This window comes from Orycteropus afer, unplaced genomic scaffold, assembly GCF_000298275.1.
Source record: "Orycteropus afer afer isolate SDZICR_OR568_19922 unplaced genomic scaffold, OryAfe1.0 scaffold00134, whole genome shotgun sequence".
NCBI lineage: Eukaryota > Metazoa > Chordata > Mammalia > Tubulidentata > Orycteropodidae > Orycteropus > Orycteropus afer.
The window spans coordinates 2,942,347-2,953,621 of NW_006921721.1; the positions used below are offsets into that span (position 1 = coordinate 2,942,347).

Here is an 11,275-nt window from a genome sequence, read left to right on the forward strand (position 1 = left end):
TAAAATAAAGGTAGTACCCAATATTCAGAGTTTGGATAAGAAGTTAGGAGTAACTGCTGACCACTTTGATCATGCCCGGGTTGAAGCAAAAGAAGGCAGGATGAGAAGGAGACCCATTCACTAACTACTCCCCTCCTCTGACAAACACACCATAGGTGCACAGAGCAAGTAGGGCCCTTCCCTACAGGCTCCAAGATTCCACATGCCAGGACAGGACCCACTTCAAATGTGCTGTCCTTCTGTCATTTTATCATGCCCTGTCCCAAAAATTCTAACAGCTGAGAATCTCAATGAAGAGTCTCAAACTGCAGCTTATGACCAATACAAACATATAAACAAAATAGTTGCTGTCAAGTCACCTCTGACTCATGGCAACCCCAGGTGTGTCAGAGTAGATCTATGCTCCATAGGGTTTTCAGTGGCTGTTTTTTCAGAACTAGATCACCAGGCCTTTCTGCTGAGGTGCCTCTGGGTGGACTCAAACCAACAACCTTTCAGTGGCAGCTGAGGACTTAACCATTTGTGCCACCAGGGACTCTAATAGTGACACAAAAATCCTTAGATGTGGATTTTTTCATTTTGATTTAAAAATGTTGCAAAAAAAATGTTTAATTCATTTTTGTAAGGACTTCCTATTCTAAGAGAAAAGCAGGTTGTCACAGGGACCTAGGGTAGCTTCTGACCCCCACCCCACTTCCAACATACCTTCATTTCCTCCTCCCATTGACCACATCCGTGCCCTTCCCAGCCCTCAGTATATTCAGAGGGCTGGGATAATAGACCATTTGACATCATGGTGCTTCATGTGTTAGATATCATTAGCATTCCAACACTCTGCTGGAAATGCCTTACTCCTGAGCATGAAAACTGGGTCTTGACCAATAGTGACTTGAAATCAATTTAGTGTGTCATGACCTGCATTTAAAAAATAAAACGAAAGCAAAAGTATAATAGATTGAAAAATATCATAGTGCCCTATAGGAAACAGGAATAAGTCTGTTTCACGAAAATTTTATTCATGTTTGGGCCAACTAGGCCAATAGCTAAAACGTAGTTCTTACTGTGGGTCTCAATCAAAACAGTTCAAAAACCACTGAATTTTGTTCTGAGAGTGAGGTGTTGCTCTAAAAAATACCTACAATATGGAAGCAGTCTTGGTATTGGGTAATGGGTAGAGGGTGGACTGCTAACCAGAAGGCTGGTGGTTCAAACCCACCAGCCACTCCTCGGAAGGCAGACTGGGCAATCTACTTCCATAGTTACCACCTTAGAAATCCAAGGAGGGGTTGCTATGAGTTGGAATCAACTTGACGGCAGTGAATTTGGTTTTGGTTTAATAGGAAAAGTCTAGAATGCTTTGAAGAGATGGTTGGTAGAGTTATGGATGTCAAAGGCAATTCTGGTGAGGGCTCAGAAGGAAGTAAAGAGAGCTAGAGAGAAAGTCTCTGTTGTCTTAGAGAATACATATGATGCCATTAGCAGAATGTTGCTAGAAATGTAGATATTAAATGTGTTTCTTTTGAGGCTTTGAAAGAAAATTATGAACATGTGATTGAATGAAGGAAGAAGGGCAAGGGTTTTTATGCGGTGCTCAAGAACTCGTCTGAGGAGCTACCTCTGCTGTCATCCAAGAAAAGAAAAAAAAGGCCCTGGAGCAGCTTGGAGATCAGGAACTTGTAAAGAGCACAGGAAGCAAAGTTGCCTCGGTCTCAAAGGGTGGGACCATGGCCTCCAGGATTTCACACAGTGGGGTCACAGCCTCCTAGGTTTCAGGGAGTTGGCCCTTCACCAACTCAGTTCTTAGTGTGGGGCTGCTGTTAATGTGTGCCAGGAGGATGAGGCCACTGTCCAAAAGCTGAGGGAGTGGGGCTGCTATGACCAAGGAGCAGGAGAACAGGGTTTGCTGGGGCCCAGGGGGTGGGGTAGCCATTCAGATGCACTAGGAGAACGGCCCCTCTGAAAGCTGAGGAAGCAGAGTTGCTTGCTGTCTCAGTGGGCCTGGAAAGCAGAGCTGAAGCCTGGGGCTGAAGGGTCTCCACTTGAAATCCAGGGAGTGTGACCAACATCCAGAGTCATTGAGGCAGGAAAAGTGAGTGCCCACCAGATGAATCCCTTTCCAGAACTGGAAGTTAAAGGGTTTTAGGGTGAATTAGTAATTATTTTAATTGTTCTTCAAGACAATGCTGTATGCATCTTGCCGCAGCATTAGTAGCAAAGTTCAAAGACAGAAAATAACAAATGCTGATGAGGATGTGGAGAGATTGAGACTCTCATACACTGCTGGTGGGACTGTCAATTATACAACCACTGTGGAAAGCAGTATGGCAATTCCTTAAAAAGTTGGAATTAAAAATATCATTTGACCCAGCAATCTCATCCCTAGGTATATATCCCAAAGAACTGAGAGCCAGGACAAGAACAGATGTATTCACACCCATGTTCATCACAACACTGTTTACAATAGCCAAAAGATGGGAACATAAGACTCATCAACAGAATGACATAGGTGCCCTTCAACAGAAGAATGGATAACTAAACATTGTGGTACATCTACACAATGGAATACTATGCAACCCTAAAGAATAATGTAGAATCTGCAAAACACTGCATAATGTGGTGAACTTGGAGGATATTATGTTGAGTGAAATAAGTCAATCACAGAAGGACAAATATTGTATTAGTCTGCTATTGTAAAAATCAAAAACCAAAAACCAAACTCACTGCTGTCAAGTCAGATCCAACTCATAGAAACCCCTCCTTGGGTTTCCAAGGTGGTACCTCTACAGAAGTAGATTTCCCAAAGAAAGGTTTATATATTGAAGGAAATTTTCTTTGTTGGTTACCAGGAGAAGGAGGGGAGGGGAGGGTACACTGTTAGATAGGTACTAATTTGGGTAAAGAGAAGGGTAATGTACCAAATGTGAGTGATCAACACGGTGGCACTGAGGAAAAGGAAGACATAGAGAGGTGCAAAGGAGGTACAGACTATGAAGATGAACCTTTTTGCACATATAGTACTGCATTGTCAATGATGGCAAACATTGATCTACAGGTGGATAGATGGGTGGACAGGCTGAACAATCAGGTATACCTATGCAGGGGGCAGTGTGCCCATGACCATGTATAGGGTTGGCAGACAATGTTTATACAAATGTATTTGTATGTTCTGTAAAAATTTCCAGGTATATAGTAGAGCTGACAATGGACAAGGTTGTAGTCACTTCTTGGCCACAGCCAGCTACCTGGAGGGAGCGAGTAGTTGGACCTGTGAGCCCAGGACCATGGTCTCAGGGGACATCAAACTCAATTGGCATAATATACCATACAAAAATATTGTTCCACATCCTACTTTGGTGAGTAGCAACTGGGATCTTAAAAGCTTATAAGTGACCATCTAGACACAATGATGGATTCTCCTCGTCCAGAGCAAAGAAGAATGAAAAAAACCACAGATGCATGGAAACAATTAGTCTAAGTAACTGGTATACCATGTGACCCTCAGGCTATATGACTATGAGACCAGAAGAACTAGATGGTGCCTGGCTACCACTGTCAACCATTCAGAGGGGGATCTATGTAAGAGATCCTGGATAGAGTGGGAGAACAATGTGGAACAAAACTCAAAATCATAAAAAAATAAAAGGGACCAGGTTTGCTGGTCTGGTGGAGCATGGTGGAACCACTGAGACTATGGCCCCTAGCTGTCCTTCAGGTCTGGAATTGAACCCACTCCTGTGGCCTCCAGGCAAACAAAAGACAGACACATGAGCTGAACACTTACAGTAGGTAGATACACTCCTTGGAGAGATCAATCATGGGAGAATAGAAAGGCTGTGTATGCACAGGGAGACAGCTCAGGGGGCAGGAGTGCATGGCGGGAAGGACACAGGGAAGAGGTAAGTAACTATGGGGAGGAAGTGGGAAGGGAGCTTTTGCATTGTGGGAAATTGCAGTCCATGTCACGAGACAAGTGCATGTGAGCTGTGAGCTGCTGTATGGAAAACGAATTTGCTCTGTACATTTTCACCCAAATCACAATTAAAATTTAAAAAAAAGACAATAGAAGACAATGCTATGGAACTCTACTGACCGCACATGGTTTTACTAGTGAGAAGCTGGAGTATAAGAATCTAAAAAATCCTTCTTCTTTGGAACACTCTTTTCTCTCTCATCTAAATGTTACCTTGATTTATAAACTGGATATTAAATAAAGTTCAATAAGTTTCTGTTATTGACTTAATATTAATGTTTTTGTTTCAACATAACAAACCACATAAGAATGTAAAAAATGCTAGCATAAGCTAACATTGTGTGTGCTCAGACTAATATTGGAGGAGATAGAACGGTTAATTCTGTAGGAGAGTGTATTAGTTTCTTAGGGCTGCTGTAACAGTAGTACTGCACCACAACTAGGTGGCTTTAAACAACAAAACTGTGTTATCTCACAGTTATGGAGGCTAAATTTCCAAAGATGTCAGAAAGGCCATACACCCTCTGAAGTCTCTAAGTGAGAATTCTTCCTTGTCCTTCCAGGTTCTGGTAGCCCCAGGCATTTCTTGGCTTGTGGGAGCATTACTCTAATCTTTCCCTGTGACTTCACATAACTGTCTTTCCCTCTTTGTCTTTGGCTATGTCTCTTCTCCTTTTCTTATAAGCCAACCCTACTCCAATATGGCCTCATGTTGACTAATTACATCTGCAAAAAACCCTATTTCCAAACAAGGTCCCATTCACAAGTCCAGGGGTTAGGACTTCAACGTATCTTTTTCAGAGGACACAAGTCAATCCATAACAGGGGCTCTAATGCTTGGAGATCAGCAGGCATTTTCTACTCATGCAGGAAAGCAATGACCTTCAGGGAGGAAGGAGCCCTCCTAGTATTCGGCACCTGCCATGCACAGGCAGCCATGGACCACCTTACCAAACACAGAGCCTGCACCTGTTATTTCAGTATGCACACAGCATACAGCTCTTCCTTAGGAGAGATGGAGAAGGAAAGTAGTTTGTGTAAAGGCTGCTAAAGTCTTCCTGTGCCTTACGTTTCAGTCAATAAACATTTGAGTACCAAGCATTGCCAGGTGCTATCATATATATGATTTTTCTGACTCCTCACAAAGCTTATTATTTCCATTTCACTCTTCAAAATAGAGACACAGAGAGGTAACTTAACCTGACAAAGTCATACAGCTGGTAAATAAAAAATTCAAACCAGCTGCACTTCGGTCAACACCAACTCATGGGGACCCCATGTGTGTCAGGGTAGACTTGTGCTCCATAGGGTTTTCAATGGCTGATTTTTTGGGGAAATAAATTGCCAGGCCTTTCTTCTGAAGTGTCCCTGGGTGGACTCCAACCTCCAACCTTTTAGTTAGTAGCCAAGCACTCAACCGTTTCCACCACCCAGGGACTACTCAGTTGGTAAATAAAACCCACTGCTGTTTAGTTGATTCCCACTTGTAGTGACCCTATGGGACAGAGTAGAACTGCCCCATATGTTTCCAAGGTTGTAAATCTTTATGCAAGCAGACTGCACATCTTTCTCCCACGGAGCAGCTGGTGGTTCAAATTGCCAACCCTTGGATTAGTGGCTGAGCACTTATCCACTGCATCACCAGGGCTCCTTAGCTGGTAAATAAAACCACTGCCATCAAGTAGATTATGACTCATAGCAACCCCCTCATTGGGTTTCCAAGGTGGTAAATCTTTAAGAAGTAAATTGTTCCATCTTCCTTCTATGCAGCAGCTGGTGGATTTGAACCACCAACCTTCTGGTTAGCAGTCAAATGCCTTAAGCACTGAGCCACCAGACCTTCTTAGCTGGTAAGTTGTTGTTGTTGTTGTTGTTGTTGTGTGCCGTCGAGTCGGACCTGACTCATAGCGACCCCTCCTTGGGTTTCCGAGGCAGTGTCACTACAGAAGTAGATTGCCCCATATTCTTTCTGAGGAGTGGCTGGTGGGTTTGAACCTCCAGCCTTCTGGTTAGCAGTCAAGTGCTTCAGGCACTATGCTACCAGAGCTCCCAGCTGGTAAGTAGTAGAGCTAAAATTCAAACCTCAGTCTGATCAACTCCTGATTCCACCATGGTGGGAACCATCTCTAGAGAAAATCCTATACATTTTGTGTCATGCCTGTGCACCTCTTCACAGCTATTCCTATGGGTCCAGGGTAGATTTTTCTGCTTTTAACACTTCCCTCATCTTCAGACATCTGATAAGGGAAGGAGCAAGGAAGAAGGTAGGTGAATTCTACCCAGAGAGGGCTTTGTTTTGCAGGGAAGTGTAGTGTCCAGAGAAAATCTAACCAGAACCTCTTGTTGTTGTTATGTGCCCGTTGAGTCAGACTCGACTCATAGTGACCCCTCCTTGGGTTTCCAAGTCCATATCACTACGGAAGTAGATTGCCCAACCTTTCTTCCTAGGAGTGGCTGGTGGGTTTGAACCGCCAGCCTTCTGGTTAGCAGTCTAGTGCCTTAGGCACTATACCACCAGAACCTAGAGCCCTAAAATACTCAAGCTGGAAGGGAGTCAAGATGCCACTGGAACCCCTTTGTCAACAGAGGTGGCCTCCAAGGAGAAGTGACTGAACCACAAATCTGTAGCTGGCTAGCCACAGGGACAGCACCAGGACCCAAGAACTAGGACTCTTGTTGTATGAGTTCCAGTGTAGGTGTACTTTGAAGATTCAAAACAAGTATTTAAACTGCTCCCACCTCTTATAATTTGCCCATTGATACCATTGGTTTAGGGCAAGCCCGAGCAAACTGATAGCAGGCCAATCAGTCATTCAAAATTGATGGTGCTGGCCTGGCTTGAGTGCACTATGGGGAGATACAAGCAATGGGAGAGACAGGCCTGCTCTGAATACCTACCCAGTCATTAGGAAAGTGAGTGGTGAACATACAAGACAAGACAGCCTCCAACCACAGGTATACAAAACTAATGTGAGAAGTGAGAGATGAAGGTGGGAGTAACTGGATAAATTAGGGGCCATGATGGGAATCAAGTGACCCAGCATGTAGAGGTGGGGTCACTGAGCCTCTGTAAGGTAATTTTGGAATGCTGAGAGCACAATGAGGTATGCAAAAGCACTACAGTAAGTATAATTGACAAGAAAACTGAATGTTCTTTCACTAATTTCATGCTTATACCTGTCTGAGCTCAGGCCTCCAGTCCCCAGTAAAGATGTCCTGTAACCTCCTGAGACATACAGCCTTTCTGTGGCTGTGTCTGACCCACCAAACACCTGGACCCAAGGTAGAGACTGACTAAATCCTCTCATAGGTGACTTGTGTGGGGCTAAGTGCCGAGATAATTGACAACATCTAGTTTCTGAGTGGCACAAATGGCTAACACACTTGGCTGCCAACCAGAAGTTTAGGAGTTCAAGTCCACCTAGAGGTGCCTCAGCAGAGAGGGCTGGGGATCTACTTCTGAAAAATCAACCACTGTAAATCCTATGGAGCACACTCTGACACACATGGGGTCACCTCTGACACGCTGTGAGCAGGAGTTGATCTGACTAGTGGCACTGGTAGCTTATAGAAATATTCCACTGGGATGTTCAGATACACTAATAAGCAATCATTATAAATAAATAATAATGATAATTTGTTTAGAGATTCTTTGCCAGGCCCTGCCACCCAAACACCATGCAAGGGGCATCTCATTTAGGGAGTCAGGTGGTGAATGACAGATGTGCCTGAAAATGTAGTACCTGGAGCCACAGCCCAGGCCTCCCCACAAGCCTGCTGGGAAGATAAAATTAGCTGTTCCTCCCTCTTTCCTCAGCATGAGAAACAAACAGGATTAGCCAATTTTCCCCAGGCTGGGAAGATGACAAGGTAGTCTCTGAGGACTATTAAGTAAAAAAAAAAAGTTTTCCTTGAGTTGACTTATGGTGGCCTCTTGTGTATATCAAAGTAGGGCTGTGTTTCATATGGTTTTAAATGACTGATATTTCTGAAGTAGATGGCCAGGCCTGTCTTTCAAGGTACTCCCTAGGTGGACTTGAACCTCCAACCTTTCAAACTTCCAAATTTTTGACTCTCCAACTTTGTGTTTAACAGTCCAGCCCATTAACAATTTGCACCAGTCAGAGACTCCTCCTCAATCCTAACACAAATGTGTCAGAAGAAGCTGTGGAAGAAGGTAAGAATGAGGGGTTGAGACAGGTTGCACTCAGGTGTCCAGGCTGTGGGAAGAACTCATTCCTGCACGTGTACTGCACAATTGTACTCATTGTACTAAATTACACTGCTCAGCGGTACTTACCTTTATTTCTTTGGGAGTTGACCACATAAAAGCCTTTTTCCCTCCCTTGGAAGACTTGGAGGAAGTGGAGGAAAGTCCCTGGGCACGGCAGGGCTTCAGGTCACTCAGGCTGCTGAGGTATTTCTTGCGCAGGGCCAGCAGCTCCTGCAAGTACTGCAGACAATGCTGGGTGTGCGAGTACATCCATGCCCGGTCCTCCTCGTGCTGCAGGTAGTATAGACTGCTGTCCATGCTGCTGGTGCTCTTGTACTTTTTCAGAGACTCGCTAAATTTCTTCCCATGGTCCCCGACCACGTACATGGAGCTGCTGCGAATGAGCCGGACCGCGGGGCTGACCCCGCCGTAGTAGTACGGGCTCTCGGCCTCCGCCTTCCTCTGAGGGCCTGAGCTGAAGATTGAGTGGATCTTCCTGAACATGGTGCTCGGTTTCTCTCTGTGGGCCCCTTCCAGCTGCCTGCGCTTGCCGCCACCTGATCTAGCTGTGGGTGAGGCTGCCAACACGCAGGCCTGCTGCCATCTGCCTCTGAGGAGCATGCACTCTCTGGGATCCCAATGAGTGTCAGCTGGGTCAGGTGGGTGGCATGAGCATCTCTCATGGGGGATAGTTAACCTCAGTCGCCAAGGTGCCGGAAATGGCCTGGGAGAATAAAGCTTAAAAGCAAGTTCCCTGGCTTTGCAGAACTATTTGGTGCAAACCTCTTCTGTGCTCTTCCATCAAAGGCCCCTCTGATGAGGAAAGCTTGACAATGCTTTTTCTGCTCACTTCTTTTCTTTCCTTTTCATTTCCCAGCTCTCTCTATGACTTGATATTGCTGTGGATTTTCACAGTTCTGCCTTGGCTGAGCTGGCCCTGATCCTGAACTCTACGGGTCAAAATGAAATCGTACTTTCGAGGGTAGCATCCAAGTCAAAAGTCATGTATGCAAAATCCATCCCCCAGGGCGGGGTCAGTCTGGACACGGCCAGGGCCTTTGGCAGGACTGGCAGATGCCAGATAAGCCGGGCTCAGGAGCTTCAGACTGTCCCACAGAAACAAGACCTCACTTGGTCACTGGATAGCTAGCTGGTCATTGTGCAGAGTGTGAGGACTCGGGTATCGCGCCTGCGGCTTTCTGCACAAAAGCGTCAGTGAGCTGAGGGTGCCAACATATATGGGGCAGACACATTCTTTCGCCAAGGCACACTTGAGTATAAAGTGATGAGTTCAAATCAGAGATAAACAGTTTTTCAAGAACATCATATGAATACATTGGAATCCCAGCAATGTTTCTCAGGTAAATGAGAAACGTCCTTATTGCATTCATTTGTCTAGACAGCCTGCTTCTCCCGAGACGTCAGTCAGAGTTATCTAGGACAGGCATTTTTTTTTGCTTTGTTTTATTTAAATGTGAGGTGGGCTTTAGAGGAGATGATGAACCTCCAGAAATTGTATGGAAAATGTTACTGTATTTATGTGTTAGTATGTTTCATTTTTGCTCACATTTTTTCTTTTTTTTTTGAGAGAGAGAGAAAGGGTTCACGATTTGATCAGATAGTCAGGTCTGTCATTAAAAAAAAAAAAAAGATTTAAGAATTGTGTCCTTCTTTAGAACAAAAATCATGTTCTTTTTTTTTTAATGTCTGATCTAGTGCCTAAGGCACTTGACTGCTAACCAGAAGTCTGGCGGTTCAAACCCACCGGCCACTCCTCGGAAGGAAGATGGGGCAATCTACTTCTGCAGTGATACTGCCTCGGAAGGCTAAGGAGGGGTCACTATGAGTCGGGTCCGACTCGACGGTACATAACAACAGCAACAACAATGTACCTACAAATGGATTGGAAGACTTAAACATTGTGGAAATGTCAATACTACACAATGCCATCCATGAATATAATGCAATCCCGATTCAAATCCCAATATGTTCTTTACTGAAATGGAAAAACAGTCACCAACTTTATATGGAAAGGAAAGAGACCCCAAAGAGCCAAACAATATTGAAGAAGATGAACAAAGTAGGAGGTTTCCGGATTTCAAGACATACACAGATGCAGTAATCAAAACGGCCTGGTACTGGTTCAATGACAGACACGCAGATCAATGGAATAGAATTGAAAACCCAGAAGTTTGTTTTGGTATGGGCAGCTGATTTTTGACAAGGGGTCAAAGTCCACTCATTGGAGAAGAAATAGTCTCTTCAACAAATGCTGCTGGCAAAACTGGATATCCACTTGCAGAAAAATGAAATAAGATCCATACCTCATACCATACACAAAATCTAACCCCAAATAGATCACAGACTTAAATGTTAAAACTAAAACTATGGGACCTAATTTTCTTTAGAAATAGTTTATCAAACACAATTACAAATACACAAACACCTGAAGATGAATTAGATGACTGGGACCACCAAAAAAATAAATATGTATGCCCAATTAAATGACTTTATCAAAAGAGAGCCTACAACTGGGAAAAATATTTGAGAATTAAATATCTGATAAGGGTCCAATCTCTCTCTAAAATATATAGAAGAAACCTTCAACAACTGCACAACAAAAAGACAAATAATCCAGTTAAAAAATGGGCAAAGGACATGAACTGACACATCACCAGAGATGACATTCAAGCAATCAACAAACACATGAAAAGGTGCTTGCAATCATTAGCCATTAGATAGATGCAAATCAAAACTACAGTGAAATACCATCACACCCCTGCAAAAATGGCACTAATCAAAAAAACAGGAAACAACAAATGTTGGAGAGGTTGTGGGGAGATTGAAACCTGATCCACTGTAAATCATTGTAAAATGATGTAACCACTATGGAAAATGGCATGGCACTTCCACAAAAAACTAGAAACAGAAATACTCTATGATATAGCAATTCTACTCCTAGGGTTATACCCTAGAGATCTAAGAATATGCACATCTATATTCACTGAAGTCAGGACAAAAACATGGCTTTCTGCTTCTATAAAGTTTACAGCCTTGGAAACTCTATGGGGGAGTTCTACTCTGTCCTATAG

At 43.9% G+C, this 11,275-nt stretch overlaps 1 protein-coding gene across 1 annotated transcript in view; it reads right to left on the reverse strand.

Annotated features, from left to right (window-relative positions):
• CUNH13orf42 (chromosome unknown C13orf42 homolog) overlaps positions 1-8,687 on the reverse strand; it is a 100,870-nt gene extending 92,183 nt beyond the window's left edge. Inside the window, exon 1 of the mRNA XM_042781571.1 lies at positions 8,271-8,687. Within this exon, the coding sequence (XP_042637505.1) occupies positions 8,271-8,687 (417 nt within the window). The remainder of the gene's footprint in view (positions 1-8,270) is intronic.
• Between the last annotated feature and the right edge of the window lie 2,588 nt (positions 8,688-11,275).